This window comes from Eufriesea mexicana, unplaced genomic scaffold (assembly GCF_001483705.2).
Source record: "Eufriesea mexicana isolate 0111107269 unplaced genomic scaffold, ASM148370v2 scaffold1490, whole genome shotgun sequence".
Lineage (NCBI taxonomy): Eukaryota > Metazoa > Arthropoda > Insecta > Hymenoptera > Apidae > Eufriesea > Eufriesea mexicana.
Window position 1 is genome coordinate 945,409 of NW_016909592.1, and position 17,110 is coordinate 962,518.

A 17,110-nucleotide genomic window follows, 5' to 3' on the forward strand; every position below is an offset into this window, starting at 1 on the left:
TGAGAAAGAATAAAAAAGTTACCGGTTAAAATTTAATTCACAATTTAATATTTAATATCGTATAATTTAATACATTTCGTAGAATTTCGTATCGTAGAATTATTTCATTCGTGCATCTATCCTCTTTAGAACACGAGACTTCGGTAATTACTTTTAATAAATAAATCTCTTTGCCGTTGAAATCTATTTAAGTGACTTTGATACCTTCAATCTGCCTATGAAAGTAAACCCATACTCCACATAACCTCAATTTGAATTCTCTATTAATTACAAGGGAGTAATTTACGCTTGGAACGTAGAAATCCTACGTAAAATTAATATCAAACAAATGTAACTTACTGCTAATAAATAATTCTTGACACTGCGGATATATTGGTATCGCTGGTTTATCGATCGACCGACTTTATCTTAAACGATTATTTATCCTTCGCGAAGCGATAACACGTGGAAGGTTGATAGGATCATCAAGCATCAGACGCAGAGTCTGTAATATTCATTATAGATAATAGAGTTCGTAGACAATTACGTAGCAGGATATCGATTTAACTGTTAATAATTGGAACATATTTTATTTGATAGGATCGTATTGACATTGTTACAAACTACATATAACGTAATACGAATTTAACGATACATCCGTTCAAATTAGGTAAACACTCGAGGTTTCGAAATGAAACTGGTGAAATGTTCTTGAACTCTCTCCAGAACTTATATATATAAATAATTACGCAGACAAAAATACATACGCATAATATTTATATTATATAACATAATTACATGTAGCTATATATTTGCTGTATCATCAGTATATCATGATCATCATAATACTTACTCAAAGTGTATAATAATTTCTTTTTAAATGTCAAGTACGACATTTAAAAAGAAAATATTCGCTATACTGGGTTTCTCAGCAACGGTAGTAAAAGAGGGTGATTCTACTTGAAAAAATAAATCGAAAATAAAGAATAAAATTTTTTCATTGGAAGCATCGTTGTCGAGAAAATCGGCTTTGAATATTCACCGCGTACGCGCCATTTAACTTTGGCTTACAAAATGGCTGGACCATCAGTATACCAGCGCACTCAGTGGACATTCAAAGCCGATTTCCTCGACAACGAAGCTTCGAATGAAAAAATTTTATTCTTCATTTTCGATTTGCTTTTTCACGCAGAATTACCCCTTCCTGATTCTATACCGTTACAGGGACATCCTGTATAAATAACTTCGTTAAACAAGATAAACCTGTATAATATTTATATTATATATCATAATAGGTATGTATTTTCTACGTAAATCATCATCATTACGCTAACGTAATATTTGTTCAACATGTATAACAACTTATCTCTAAACGTCAATCATATTTATTCTTTCTATCGCCAGCTTCTCCTAACTTTGTTGGATTTCGTGCAGTTAACGGATACATACAGCTGCGAATACGAGGAACGCTTTCTCACATCGATTATTCGTGATCCACCCTTTTTAGTGCGACGCACGGAAAGTACGACTTTGATCCCACCTCGGATTTATACCGAAGAGCAAGGATTAACCAGGATTCCTTCACGCGTTCGACTAGACAGTCACGTACCGCAGAAACTTTCGTCGCTACTATCCAGATGTCAGTGAGAAAATCAGTGATCGTTGATCTTCCTTCTCGTTCTACCGTTCCAACAATCTTCCTAGACACGGTAATCCCATGGCTGATGAAGCGTGGTATGAAAAAGGGGAATTCTGAGAATTATGTTTCGATGAAAGAAGAAATAAGCACGAGAAAATGTTGATCCTTTTTGTACCAGCATTTAGTAGTATTGCTTTAAAACTCGATTCGACTCAAATACTCGCACACTGCGGCAGCTACCATTGACATGGTTGTAGAACTCAATTGCTGGACTCATTTCATTAGCCATTGTATCGCTCGATCCTTCACGAGAAATTCGTTTTGCTAGGAATGTTAACAACTATAGAATTTTTCTTTTGCAAGCTCGCCAGCAATTTGACTATCCTACAGCTGGTCGTGTTACCAGCTATTTGCAAGACGTGTTTGCTATCCAGTTTATTCGTTTTTATTGGATTCGGGACAGTTTCACGCCATGAGCAAGCTTTCACACGAATCGGTTAACGTTTAACCATCTTCACGAGATATATCACTGTCGCGTGAACTACATAATTTGCAAATTTCTGCTTGAAATGGGGGAACAGTTGGTCCACTCGTTTGCAGGAATTTCTGCAATTATTTCGTAATATATCGGATTAATATCGGACTTGTCCGCAGGTATCATTGTCATTGTGACACTTGGCGAAACATCTCTAGTGATAACAAACATCGTTGCATAATGTCGAAATTGGTAATAATATAACGAATAATCGCCAGTTCATTATATTCTGTGCAAATTGCAGTGAGAAGCTTAACACACGCACGAATCTTAACCTTTAATTACGACCTCCTCTACTCTTTAATCATAATCTGCCAAAGGCATTATTAATCCATGCTTTCGCGAACTTCATCCCAGTCATCGAGTCCCACGTTTACGTCTTTCATTCCAATTCTGAACGTCCTTGCGTTTGCGACACGATCCAAAATCGCCAATGAATGTGACGAACTAAGATTGAACTCTATTCAACTCACGTTCTATGGTCAAACGTCCGTCAACGACCACGCTTGCCTTTCGCACGAGCATTTCTGATCTGTTGATCCATGTTTAGCTATTGGGTAACCTGCGATACGATTATTTATGATTTTTCATTCGATACCTGTCAATGCTGAAGATTAACTCGAAGCTTTCTCTGTTTCAAAAGATACGCAACAGGCTCTTGTTAACCCTTTGTACTCGAGAAGCGTCCTCCAGTGACGATTTAACAAAATTCCGAAGATCGACGTTAATTGACATATGGAATTTAAAATAACGCAATGACTCGTGAAATATCGAAATAATTTACATATACTGGTAACCCTCTTATGACACGATAGATAGGTTTCTAGAAAATGCCGTGTTATATGAGACCTAGAGCCAGTACAAAAAGAGAGGTTAGGGAAAAATAGTAATTCGAAGACTCTCTGCCATAAAGTGGACGATATTTTTAAAACGGCAAATCAGAAGTCGAATGCAAATTAAGACTAATTAAAATTATTTTGCTTCGATATTCCACACATTGGGTAATTGTAAATTTGATATATTAATTAACATCCATCTTTAGAATCTGATTAAATGGCGACTGAGAGACACCTCTCAAGTGCAAAAGGTTAATTCCACATAAATAATTTAATTTTTATTAAAAATATAAACGTATGTACAACACAAAAACAAAAAAAAAAGAAACAAAAATATTATTTTAATTTAACGCAACTTTAATTTAATAAATTTCTTTGTCGTCATTGCAAGTGTTGTACAAAAGTTTTTGCAATTTTCTTATTTTATTATCGTTCTATGTTAGAGCGAAACCGTGTTGTAGGGGGGGTTCCCGCAAATTATGAATCGTGCTATAGCGAAACCGTGTTATAGGATGCCGTGTTGTAGAAGGGCTACCTGTACTACGTGTTATAATTTACTGCGTGTTAATTTATATATTTTACTATTTTTTATTTTACTTTTACATATTACCATTGCTATTATTATTTATATTTTACCTTTTTACTATTTCAAAAAATATCGTCGACCTTATGACAAAGAAACTTCGAAATCCTGTTTTTCTCTACCGAGTGTGACTCGACATCAGTTTCTATCACAGAAACAGCTATTTTACACTCGACGTTTTTCGATTCGTTGCATGAATTTAGGCAGACAAACGAGCACGAAATAATGGAAGATACAATCATAGTGAGGAAAAAATAAAATAATCCATCGCTTTATTCTTCTTAAAAACAAGCTCTTTATATTCTTATCTTAATTAAAAAGGAAACTCGAGGGTACTTTTCTCTTGAGAAAAAAGATTCGTTAAAGCTGATTCATTAGTTGGAAAATATAGTTCGATAAAAATGCATTATTAAATGCTTGGAAAGCTAGGACCAAGATTAGGAAGATATAATATCAACTTAATATCGACAATCGTATTATTTTATTAATTATTTTTGTTAACATTGTTGTTGGAAGTTAGCTACTCATGCAACGACGATGACAGGCCTGTTAGAGGTTGCAGGCCAATACCGACTTGGACTTCCAGGGGTCGGTTTTTGGGGTACCTAACTATAACGTGCAAAGGTTATAGTAATTTCAGGGGTACGATGAATATGAGTGAATACATTGATTACAGTTCTTTCTTAACACGAGTTGATACCGATTTTATTCTTAAAGCAGGTGTATGTGTTCGGTGATTGCAAAAAGGAAAATTCTGGGACCAGTAATTTTCACTGGGTTGATAGTTCTAGTATTCATTATAGTATCCAATTCTTTCACGTGTTACTATGCACTGGAATCTCGAATAGCGTTGTAAAACTCAATTTCCCAACAAATTTTTAAAATTATTCTTCACTCAGAATTGATATTTAATATCCGACTTCTAATGTAACATTCGATCTCTCTTTTCTTCACTTTTCAAGTACACGTCACTCATCCTGTATCTACAATCCACGGATACCTTGCACTGCTACATACCCTATGTCGCTGTGACCCACATTCGTCGTATATATCTATACACCAGAGCTTAAAAATTATTCGATTTTCTTATTAACACTTGAAAAGGTATCTTACACGCACGTAAAAACAATAAAAAATTATTCGGTTAATTTTCTTCAGAATCTGTTTCATTATAATTTCAAATTAAGGATTATTCTTGTAATCTGGCTAATAAAAATCGACGTCTTTGGGATTTTCTTCCGAGGAAACCACGATACATATTCACATGCAGTTTCCATACATGGATTTATTTATATTTGAAGAAGATTTGCAATTTTTTTTTAACGAAATTATTGAAAATCGTGGAAATTATATAGCCTTATTAAATCGTGTTTTTAAAAACGGTTTCGAGTTTCTAAATGCAAATGCTTTTCTTTCGATTATTTAGTGTTTATCTGATCTCCCGTTTGAAATATCAAGTTACCTTCCAAGTTATTTGCCTCCATATATATTCTCGTTCATATCTTCTGAAACAATTAATTTATGCAAGGATTTCGACTGTATCAATTTCAGCCTTTATTTGTCAGGCGTATTTTCTTCTTAATTTCTGTCCACTGAATTTTTCGTATTATAACTCGAAGAAGATTTGCAATTTTTTTTTAACGAAATTATTGAAAATCGTGGAAATTATATAGCCTTATTAAATCGTGTTTTTAAAAACGGTTTCGAGTTTCTAAATGCGAATGCCTTTCTTTCGATTATTTAGTGTTTATCTGATCTCCCGTTTGAAATATCAAGCTACCTTCCAAGTTATTTGCCTCCATGTTTATTCTCGTGCCTATCTTCTGAAACAATTAACCCTTTGCATCGAGAGGTGAGCCTAAGTCACCGTTTAATCAAATTCGGAAGACATATATTAATTAACATATTAAATCTAAACTAACCTAAGATTGCATGGAATATCGAAATACAATAATTTTAAGTCTTAATTTATACCCGATTCTTTATTTACCATTTCAAAAATATCCTCTACGTTACAGCAGAAAGTCATTGAATTGCTATTTCTCTGTAACCAAAATAAGTACAAAGGGTTAATTTATGCAAGGATTTCGACTGTATCGATTGCAGCCCCTATTTGTCATGGTATATTTTCTTCTTAAATTCTGTCGACTGAATTTTTCGTATTATAAATTCATACCTAAATCCGCTTGAAGCTCGATAAGAAATCTCAATTTCCGTGGCTCTCCGTAATTCCCCGAAACTCGTTTGGAATCCGCGAGGAAATTCTGCGTTTCGGTTGAACTGTTACCAAATGTTATCATCAGCAGTGCTTTTCCGATAAGAAACCGTGGAAAGGAAACCGATTGCAGTAGATGCCAATCTGTGAGAACGGGAACACCTGAACCGACGTTTCCAAAAACACCCTCGATTCGACTTACAACAGGTCAGAATTGAAAAATTGTTTAGGTCGAAGCGCAATCTCAACTCGAGTTTACGTTTGGGACGTCAATTGCTTTGAAAGACGGGCACAAAGGTAAATGCAAACAGGAGAAGAGTCAAAGCTAGGATGCACCTCGGATCTTCGATATAGTTTATTCTATACGTTAGAAATGACGAACAATGAAGTGTTTTCTAGTAAGAAACTTCGTATTTCAAAGGACTGAATAGTATACTCTTGTATTTTTGTTCCCAGGTATGGGAACATATACAGATCATTCAAGATCTTTAAGAAAAATCTTAGAAAAGAGATTCAATGACAAATTGTTATTCTGCTGCTATAAGCAGCAACAAATTGAACAAATTAACCAAATTTAACTAAATTAAATTAAAGAAATTTAGTAAATTTAAAATTAGCTTCGAATTTATGAGGAGACTGGAATTACAGGAAAATATTAAAATTAAAATACGAAATGTATCACGTCATATGTGAAAATATGTATATATGTATATATTTCAGTTCTAGCTATATGTGTGCAATTAAATTATTAATTAAATTAAAGAAATTAAGTAAATTTAAACTTAGCTTCGAATTTATAAGGAGACTGGAATTACAGGAAAATATTAAAATTAAAATACGAAATGTATCACGTCATATGTGAAAATATGTATATATGTGTATATTTCAGTTCTAGCTATATGTGTGCAATTAAATTATTAATTAAATTAAAGAAATTAAATAAGTTTAAACTTAGCTTCGAATTTATGAGACTGGAATTACAGGAAAATATTAAAATTAAAATACTAAATACTAAACGTCATATGTGAAAATATATATATGTATATATTTCAGTTCTAACTATATGTGTGTATATATAACTTCAACAAATAAAAGCATTTGTGCATGCGAGATTTATTGGAAAATGAAAGTTTAAACATTTAACAGCCGGGAAAAGGAGTATGATAAAAATATTTGTGACCAAGAAATTCAATTGTTATTAAAAATACAATATTAGCATCCTGAAAGAACGTTTTCAAAATTTATTACAAGGCATCAAACCCTTTACATGTATAAGAAATATTTCAAAATTTGATCCACTGATTTATACTTTTTCAAATTTTTATTGAAACCTGATTACATTAATAGATTACAGTTATTCGTATGACTTTACTTGTAAAGATAAATTTGTCGATGAGAAGATTTAATAGGTTGAATATAATATAAAAAGTAACGAAATTTGTTGATTCCCATCTCTTGTTGTTGACACGATTAAAACAAATTAACAGAAATGTACAAACAATTACCCATATCGTGATTTAAATTACGCATATTCAAATAATGGCTATAAATACTACTTAAAAAGTACTTACTTGGTATATAAATAATTTATAATATTCGTTAAATTTAAGGAAATTAAATAACGTTTCATTTGCATGCGTTTATAAACAACCCTTTTGTACGAAATTGTGACTCTATTCCTACGCCAATGATATCAAAAATAATATTATAGTATTACCAGTAGGTATCAACCATGAAAATTTCAAGAAGGATCGTGTGTATTTATTAAAACATCAAAGGGACATTGAAACAGCAATTTCACTATTACGTGGTATACTGCAACCATAATAAGAAATATACAATGGGTTAAGAAACTCGTAAAAGATTGAAATAAATAAATCCTAACTGAAAAGATCGTTAAAAAATCTTGGGTATAATTAATTAATAATAATCAAAGTATCGTTAGGATAATAAAACAAAAATTATTATATTTCCTTTTTTCGTTAGTTGAAATAGAAAAATATTTATTAAGTTGTTTTCTAACAAGTATCATTCAAATAAAAATATTCCCCTTAAATAAAAGACGAAAAAAAAGCAATTTTGGATAACGAGGAATGTCACGTGATAATTTTTGCCAAAGCTTATTAACGTCGATAAAACCTATATTCGTTTCTCGAGTAATTAAGAAAATTGTAATAAATAAAATTCGTAAACATTCTGTATTCGCAATAATAGCAATGTTCATTTCCTATCAGACATTTTTAATAATTTATTACATGTATTAAAACGTTAAATTAATTTTCCAATTCGTTTTTGCAATTTCCTGCATTTAATTAAGTAATACCCTGTACTACTTTTAATTCGATAGTGTATTTTCAATATGAAATTACTGTCTTGAGAGACGCCATATTTACCTTTTAATTACCTATTGTCACTTTCATGAAAGGAAAAATTTGCAGAGCAGTAATATCGAAGAAAGCTATCAAATTAAAAGGGAAAATTGCAATTAGAAAGCAAAATGAATTCAAGCTCTGTCAACTTTGTTAGCTTTTGCGTTTTTTCCAAGAGAAAATTAAATTTTCTTCGACTTTGAGCATTTCCAACGAACGATTGTTGACTTTCCCTCCATTGACGCTATGATAGCATTACGCATGCGCAATAACGTTAGAGAACTGAACTAATAAACGAAAACGCCGTATTATAAATATTTCTTATAAATATTTCTATTAACGACAAATATATTGTATTTAAGCTTTATCTATAAAACGTACTTTTCAATAATGAATCTACTATTGTAACTAAAAATTTCCCTAGGAACTTTCGTGTCTTTTTAAAATTCACTAGACTTTTTAGTAATTTTAAAATTCTCTATACAATTTTATTTAAATTATTCAACGCTAAACCGATTCTAATTAAATCGTGTTCACGGGATAGATAGTCTTGGAATAAACCGAGAAATAATATTATAATAAATAATATAAACTGATAAATAAATTGATCACAAAGGGAAAATATTTCAGCGTGTTGACTTCATTTTCGAAATAGAGGAAATTGGTGTTTCGAAATTTGTGACTTCGTTTAACAATTTGTGGCTTCATTTTCGAAATAGAGGAAATTGGTGTTTCGAAATTTAGGCGACTATGAGGATAAGGTGATTAAAATAGATCATTTTCAATTTTTTAAGTGTCTTATATTTAAAAGTATTTGTAACATTAACATCTAAATTCTACAATTATTAAATTATTTACAGTACATATTCCTTTTACACCAAGTTCTAAAAAGAGTGTGCTATTTCGTTTAAAAAAATGAAAATGATTCTTACGGCTGAATATAAAAAATAAAACGCGAGGTTACGTATCTATATAATTTGTGTAATTAATGGGACAGTAGAAAACAAAGCCGCAGATTGAGAAATAAATAAACGAATTTTCGATTTCGATTCCCTTTATCGCAAGGAAATTCGCATACTTTGATTCGTCCCATGATTTTGAAACTCCTTATATATATGACATACACATATCGAATTTAAGAATTTAATTTACGTCCAGCGTTTTACGCGTGACGTGACGTTACATTTATAACAGTAATGGAATCAAATAGCATAAGTTAAGCGTCTGCGGATTTCCCAGTTTTGTTAAATCTACGAACATGCAGAATCTCATGAAAATAGACATTGACGTTCTTCGTATTATTTTTCTACGGTAACATTATTTTCCTTGCTTTTAAATTATTAATTACGCCAAGTTTCACTTTATAGGTTAACTATACACTAATATTTGTTGCACACGCTATATACTAACGCGAATAAATCGTGATTTAAATTAAAGTGGTCCAATCGAAATATCAAAATTCAAACACTTTCTTTCATTGTGCTTCTGTCATTGCTTATACTGTACAATATGTTCAGAAAATGTCCCTCGACGATTTACAAACTTGCAATTAAGACTTTCACTATTTTTTAAAAGGTTATAAACACTTAAACTTCGTGCACTGGCAAAATAAAATCATTTTGAATATATCTTTTAAACATAGGTGAAACTGTAAAAAATGGCAACGTTCAAAATAATGTTCAAATAAATAGGATCTTCAATAATAAAAATGATTTTAAAAAGTTAATGAATTTTATACGAACTTTGAAATTTATTTCTCTTCCTTGGTTTCGATAATGAGAGATAATTGGTATAAAAGATAGTTATGTAGAACGTCTTCGTTTATGGAGTATCACGATGCACACAATTCCTTTTATAATTCCATTACGATCAGTACAATCAACAAGTTCACCTTTCCTTTCACTTATCTAAATTTTCACAACTAACCATACATCAAATGTCTGTTTCCAATCTTCGATTATCATTCTATTTAACATAATCAATCCATAATAATATATAATAATCCATAAAATAACCTCTCTCGCAATTCCCATAATATTGACACACGTTTCCAATTTTTACTAAATTACCAAACGTTACATAACCACGAATCTTCTTACCTCTGATTCTTCGTCTCTCACGTCTCTCCAATTATTTTCTGTTCCGAAGTAGACAGTGGAAAAATCGTTCCATCGAATCGGGATTGCTCAATCGTTGCCAACAACGCACATTGTTTTCCTCGCGATCATGCAAGCCGACAGTAAAGTGAAATGGACCGTGAAAGTCACGTTCGAGGTACTTTCGATTCCAACTCGCGATCAACGTTACAAACGAGACGAACGTGATCCCTTTTACGCGGGAACTGTCGTTGAAACGTAGGTGCAGCGTTCGCGAACTTGTGATCACGTGACCCGCCGCCATGATAGTCCCGCGTCACTGCTAGACGTATTGCGTGTTCCGAAACGAGATCGTCCAATCTGATCACAGATTCAGGTGCTGCGTGACCGCAGTTGTCACGGTATCTTCGATATTGTTTTCGGAACACCTATATATACTGCTGCGAATTGCAATGGTATCTAGTCATACTTTTCAGTACCTTGCGCAGCAATTGTTGCAGGCAACGCCGGAACGTGATGCCGCACATGGCGTATAACAGAAAGTTGATACTGAAGTTGGTGTAGTAAAGAAGCATGAAAAATTGTTGTAAACACCAGAGTAGATCGGGTGTGTTCTTGTGGGCCAGAGTGAAGAAGAATACGCACAACCGAATCACGTAACTGGAAAACAAATGTTCGTACGTTGATAAATTAAATTTAGTATCTTTTACAAATTTATGGAGTATTCTTGTAATCCTATCAATAAAAGTCGACTTCTTTGAGACTTCTTTCCAATTTTTTTTTTAACTAAATTATTAAAAATCGTGGAAATTATACAGCCTTAGGTGAATCGTGTTTTTAAAAACGGGTTCGAATGGCCGACCAAATCTTTTGCATGGATATTTCTGAAAGTATATACTTTGAGTAAATGTAAAGAAAAAGTTGATTTTCTTAAACCGGATTACAGGAATATGTCCTTAAGCTTTGTAAGTAGAAGAAGTAAATATTCTCAGACATTAATTGGCTTATATAGAATTATGAACATTACAAGTGACAAATTGGAAATTTTAATATCTCGAAATATGTGTTTGCAATTATTTAAAGAAAGCTCAAATGTGCACACTATTCGAGTTATTGCGAATGGAATGTACAATTATCAAGCGAAATTTTTCAAAACCATACAAAGTTAAATTAAGCAAAATGATCTCTGTATATATAAATCGGAGTCTCTTTCCTTTTTCATAATGTATTTTTCTAAGCTTGACAAATTCTATGTGAGTACTTACACCATTACTTTCTCTTTCTCTATTTTGCAATCTCTTTCGATAATTTCATGCAACTCGTGTTTCTTCCTTGCAGTCTCGAATATTTGAAATATATTTTATCTTCTTTGCAACATATCTTCATTATATTTTAATCAACAGTCTAAATCTCCGAATGCCACAGTTTTAAATACATAACCTAATTTACCTCGGTAAATTGAGGAGGATGAAGACGGTGCTAATCAGGAGCAACATCTTCGTAATGCTCTGCTGATTCCTCGTGGACACGAGATTCCTCGACGACGACCTGATGTCTGTAACAGAAAGAGAAGGTAGTGCAAGGAAAGAGGATAACATAAAATGTCTGCAATCACGTTATCGAATATTTTTGGGTAATCTAACTTTCCGTTTCGGGTTCCTCGCGCCAATCATGCAAGAGGATTATCGTGAGTGTGGTATAACCTTTAAAACCGGAGCCAATTCGAGCAATCTTATCGATGTTCGTTGAAAGTTACGTAGTATTACGGTATACTCTGCAAAGTTTTCTGCATTGGCGTAGGCGATGTCTCACTGCAAATATTATTTTATTTCCATTTTAATCAGACTATCATACGTAAATATGTATACATGTGAAACTTTCGGTCATTTTGTAAATGACATAAACGATAATTCTTGTAAACTCCATTTATTAATTAATATTTTATTAGAGTCTCTAATTAGAGGTTAGGACAGGTATGGTACGTGTCGTTTCTAAGGATATTAATATTAAATTTAAGCAGGAAATAATAACGTTGAAGGGTTAAAATGTGGTATATATAGTTTCTACGAGAATTAATATTAAATTTAAAAAGGCAGTAATAACGTAGGAAAGTTATGTTAACGATATCGAAAAATTCTTTGAAAAGAATTCTTCCGTTTTATTTTTCACGAGATTTAGATAGTTTCTCAATGTTGCCCGAATTAATCGCGAATTTGCGGTATTCCGAGCCAACGTGGAATCGACAAAAATTCCTGGATACCTCTCTTCATAGAAATATCCATAAAAATATATTCACTGACCTAAACGCATTGTTTCTACGTTGTAATGGTGTCTTTTGACGGCAATTTAATTAGGATTTAATAAAATTCATTTCATTTCAGCATACAAGCTTTATGCGAATCTGTAACTCCACTGATGAGATAAAACAGTGGAAAATATAATCCTCCTGTACTGGTTGGTCTTTGTTCGCAACGTATTGAAACAACCTCTGTTAAATTCGTTCCATCTAACTAAAATTCTCTCTGTTTCAGATTTTTTGAAATTTCTTTTTAAAGGTGATTAATTTTTAGCACATTGCATTTTTCACGAGTAGTACCTCTTATACAAATTCCTACCCCTATTCAGGGGTCGAAGTGAGTCGTACCTTTGTTGAGTTCAGCAACAAATCACTCCAAGTCTACATAATACATGTGTGCCCTCACGTGTATGAAGAGTTTTCACTGTATCCCAGTTGCTTGATCTTTGTTCTCATCTCTAGCCTAGCTCCGGTCTCAGCTAAATCCGTGTCATTTGCCATAAAATCTCTTTTCATGGAATTCCTTCTAGATCGATATTAGTCAAAAATATCAATAGAAAATTCTTAGATTTTTAATCTTAATTAAGAATTTAGTAAATGATCATTGTGTCTATATTTATTTTCTTGTGAAATGAAATCTAGTAATATATAATACAAATTCATTTGTAAGCAATCAGTATATCAGAGAAAATAAAATTGCATAAATAAAGGAAGAAAATTCAGGCTTTTTCACAGTCCTCAAAAATTTTGTAGAATTGATTCCTTATGTTTTATTCAAAATCTAATATTTTTATTTATTATTTTATTTATTCAAAATGATTTTTTAATATTGAAATCAGTAGGTCTTGTTATTGGATGTCGATAGCTGATCTATTGAATTTTCTTCCTCTATTTATGCAAATTTTTTTGCTCAACAGGATATTAGTTGAAAATAGGAATAGAAAATTTACAAACTTTTTGTGGCCATTAAAAGTTGATCAGTTAGATCAGCTATCGATAACCAATATTGAGATCTAGTGAGTATAATACCCTTTCCAATGTCCTGGAATATTCTTCTTAAACATTTTCCATTTCATAATTAAATAATTATTTATTTATTTATTTATTATTTATACGGGATTAACCCATTAGAAGTATTATAAGAAAATTATTACAGTGGGTATAAAATTAATGGTAACAAAGAAAAATAAAAATAAAAATATACAAATATACAAACAGACTCATATGTGTAAATAATAATTAAAGTAGTTTTGTCACTTCACTGGTAGATTTAGGTTCATCTCATCATTTGCCTCTCTTCGTTACGGTGTCAGCAGTTTATTGAAGAATTAATATACTTGACTGAATCGCAATTTATATTTTCAAAACGATATACAAGTTAGAGTCGAGTACTTAATTAAATTCTTAGTTTGTTAATGACACGGTGCGAGCTTGCTTTTGCAGGCAGGTTAGTTCCTTTTGCTAAAACCCGACGATGGAAACAGATGGCTGCATTACTATTAATGAATTTTGTTAACCTGATTAAATTGTCATCCAGCTTAAAGGTTTACATCTAGCAGTTAGAGACGTTCAACGTATCCAAATGCAATTGAAACTATCAAAAGTATTTTAAATTTATAAAATTTAAGTTTAAGTTTTTAAAATAAATTTAAATTTTTAAAATAAGTTTAAATTTAAGTTTTTAAAATAAATTTAAATTTTTTAAATTTAAGTTTAAGTTTTTAAAATAAATTTAAATTTTTAAAATTTAAGTTTAAGTTTTTAAAGTGAATTTAAATTTTTAAAATTTAAGTTTAAGTTCCTAAAATAAATTTAAATTTTTAAAATTTAAGTTTAAGTTTTTGAAATAAGTTTAAATTTGACAAATAGGTGGATTTCAATTTCTTATTATTAATTCTCCCTTTTCACTTTTCGTTTATCGGGATAAGTAAATTCGTTGCATAGTCTAATTATTAGGATCTATGATGTACAAATTAATAGAGAAATTAAAAGGACGAATGTATCTGATTTTAAGATCATTTAAATTTACACATACCAGAAGCTCTCCTTAATATTTTCACATTCTCTGTACCAGATATTTCAAATTTGTGTACTTTTTCAAATATTTATCGATCACTCTGTCAAGTGGCTGGTTGCTAAATTATTAATGGCGAACGGAAAAGCCACTAGTTGCATCAAAAATAGAATGAAGCACGCAGATCAGTCATGGGTATCACGTGATGCATTAAACGCGGGAAAACCGTGATAGATGACGTTGAGTATTATGTATCAGGTTATCGAGGTACCGAACTGGCTAAAAGTTGTAGCATATGACTACAAACTCAAGGTATATACCTATATGTATTTACAAATATAGGGTGTCCCAATATCTTTTTTATTAAATTTCATCAATAATATTCATCCTGTATATATAAATAGGAAAACAGGCGTGGTATAAACACAAGTCAATTTCAAAATGTATTATATAAACATCAATTACTATACTTTTAGAATTTATTGCTCGTTCTTCTTCATTTTAATTTCGTTTTATCCGAGAAAATAATAATTTATGTTTACCATGCTCTCTTTCTAAAGTGATTTTGCAATAATCACGAATAGGTATCATATTTACTATCGTGAATATTAATGATCATATTTTACTATTGGGTGTCCCAAAATTCACGCAAGAAGTAATTTTAATAGAAAACCCAGGATTTTAATTAAAAATTGTAAATATTGCTCAACAATCAACACGTGTTGTTCTTTGATATAGCACTCTATTCTTAATAATCCTGAAGTCAGCTGTCACGTTGTCTGTTCTTTTTCGTTGAAAACACATTATCGCGCGAATTTCACAAAAATTCAAATCTTGCGTGAATTTTGGGACACCCTATATCACTATAACCATAAGTCCAGTGCTATTTTATAACTTCGTTATATTAATTTTTACTAAAATTTCGAATGACCTCGATTTATACAGAGTGTCACCGAACGAGCAATGTCATGGAGTAGATTGTGATTTTACATACAAAAATAAGTCGAAAACAAGGATTTTTAAAAATGTGTGGATAGTATATTTATTATTAGTCAATATTCCAGTTCATACTGAGAAAATATAAGTCACTATTCCAGTTTATACCGAGAAAATATAAGTGACTATTCCAATTTATACTCAGAGAAGACACCGATGGAATGTGGTCGGAAAAATTGGGTCACCCTATATGCTATTAAATATACACGTATACATACGTATACAGCGACTGCCTATTTCGGGTAGCTGACAAGCGTTCCGTGGTGTTGATGGCGGCGCGGACGTGGTCTGATGTCGAGAATGATGGGAATGGTTCTTCGACGAGTGAAACGATTGCTGCGAGGGTGGCCGCCGACCTCCAACCACTGGTCCCAGATTGATGCCTCCGGCACTGTTGTTACTGCTGCTAGCACTCTGGAAATTAAGGAAGAACGTTACGAAAGAATTTGATACGATCCTTCTCTCGCAAGAACATACATTTCACGTGGAATTTGTATTTCCCTGATAAAACTTCTTGAGTAATGAAACGATTAATTTGGGGTAATATGTAAGTCGTCTAAGACTCAACTACTGTCAGATACAAAAATGTATCTGATATCTGAAAAGGAGTAGCTATTTGTATAGATAAAAATTTATAAACGATATTCATCTTGATGTCACATTTAAATTTATCGAGATCCCAAACTGGAAAATCATAGAATATATTTTTACACAAAATTTAAAGTGACATTCAACGAAATTATTTCTATATATTCTCGTGTCTTTCTTGTTCTGTCATTTATGTTAAGAATATAGTACATTTGCACTTGGAATAAACAACGTTGTAGTGACCGATTCAATTACAAGACGCCGGCAAGAAATAACCCAGCTGGTAATAAAGATCTACGGGGAGCCAATAATTTTTCAGCCACGGTATCTCCAAGTGTCATCCCAATCATTATCGGTCCGGTTAGATAGGATACCATATCGTTTCCATTACTGGCCACGGATGTGTCACTTATCCACAGCCCTGCAACCGATATGTGTCCGATTACCTATTGTACAGGGTGTTTCATCTACCTTATTCATCTTAATTGTACTTTCCTCCAGTTGGTGAACCCTAATACGAGGCCAGAGTCTGGGGATAAAGAACTCCTTTGCTTTGAGTAAATTATCGACAGTGCGATTAACCCTTTGCACTACAATGACGTGTCTAACTCGTCAGGAATTCTTCTTGTCAAGTTTCGAGATCATAAGCTATACTAATCATGCGACCATAATTGTATTTCACACGTTCCAACGTGCACAGAATTTCTAGAATTTCTCAAATTTTTATCCAGTCTTATCGTCCATGGAATATAGATACATAGTGGGCAATTAAAATTAAATACTACTTCCATATATAATTTTTCGTAATTGAATAGCAGTGCAATAGGGTATTTGGGTCAAGAATATACCTCTTGACATTTTAAGGGCATCTATGTTTTGACAATCAACGCCATCTGTCAGTAACTAGAACTTCAAGGATAGCACACACGGTTGAAACGTTTCATGGAAACAGTGTCCATATTTT

General features: G+C 32.2%; 2 protein-coding genes across 2 annotated transcripts in view; one reads left to right on the forward strand and one right to left on the reverse strand.

The window, feature by feature from the left end:
* Nucleotides 1–6,365, forward strand: part of LOC108548245 (dynein heavy chain 1, axonemal) — a 59,000-nt gene extending 52,635 nt beyond the window's left edge. The window contains 2 exon segments of the mRNA XM_017901089.1: nt 6,018–6,084; nt 6,244–6,365. Coding sequence (XP_017756578.1) covers nt 6,018–6,084; nt 6,244–6,365 — 189 coding nt within the window.
* A 4,017-nt stretch (nt 6,366–10,382) lies between these two features.
* The window catches only part of LOC108548251 (thyrotropin-releasing hormone receptor), a 36,743-nt gene continuing 30,015 nt past the window's right edge, over nt 10,383–17,110 (reverse strand). Inside the window, exons 2-4 of the mRNA XM_017901100.1 lie at nt 15,777–15,972; nt 11,702–11,807; nt 10,383–10,912 (exon numbers count right to left, since the gene is read on the reverse strand). Coding sequence (XP_017756589.1) covers nt 10,681–10,912; nt 11,702–11,807; nt 15,777–15,972 — 534 coding nt within the window. The 3' untranslated portion in view covers nt 10,383–10,680. The remainder of the gene's footprint in view (nt 10,913–11,701; nt 11,808–15,776; nt 15,973–17,110) is intronic.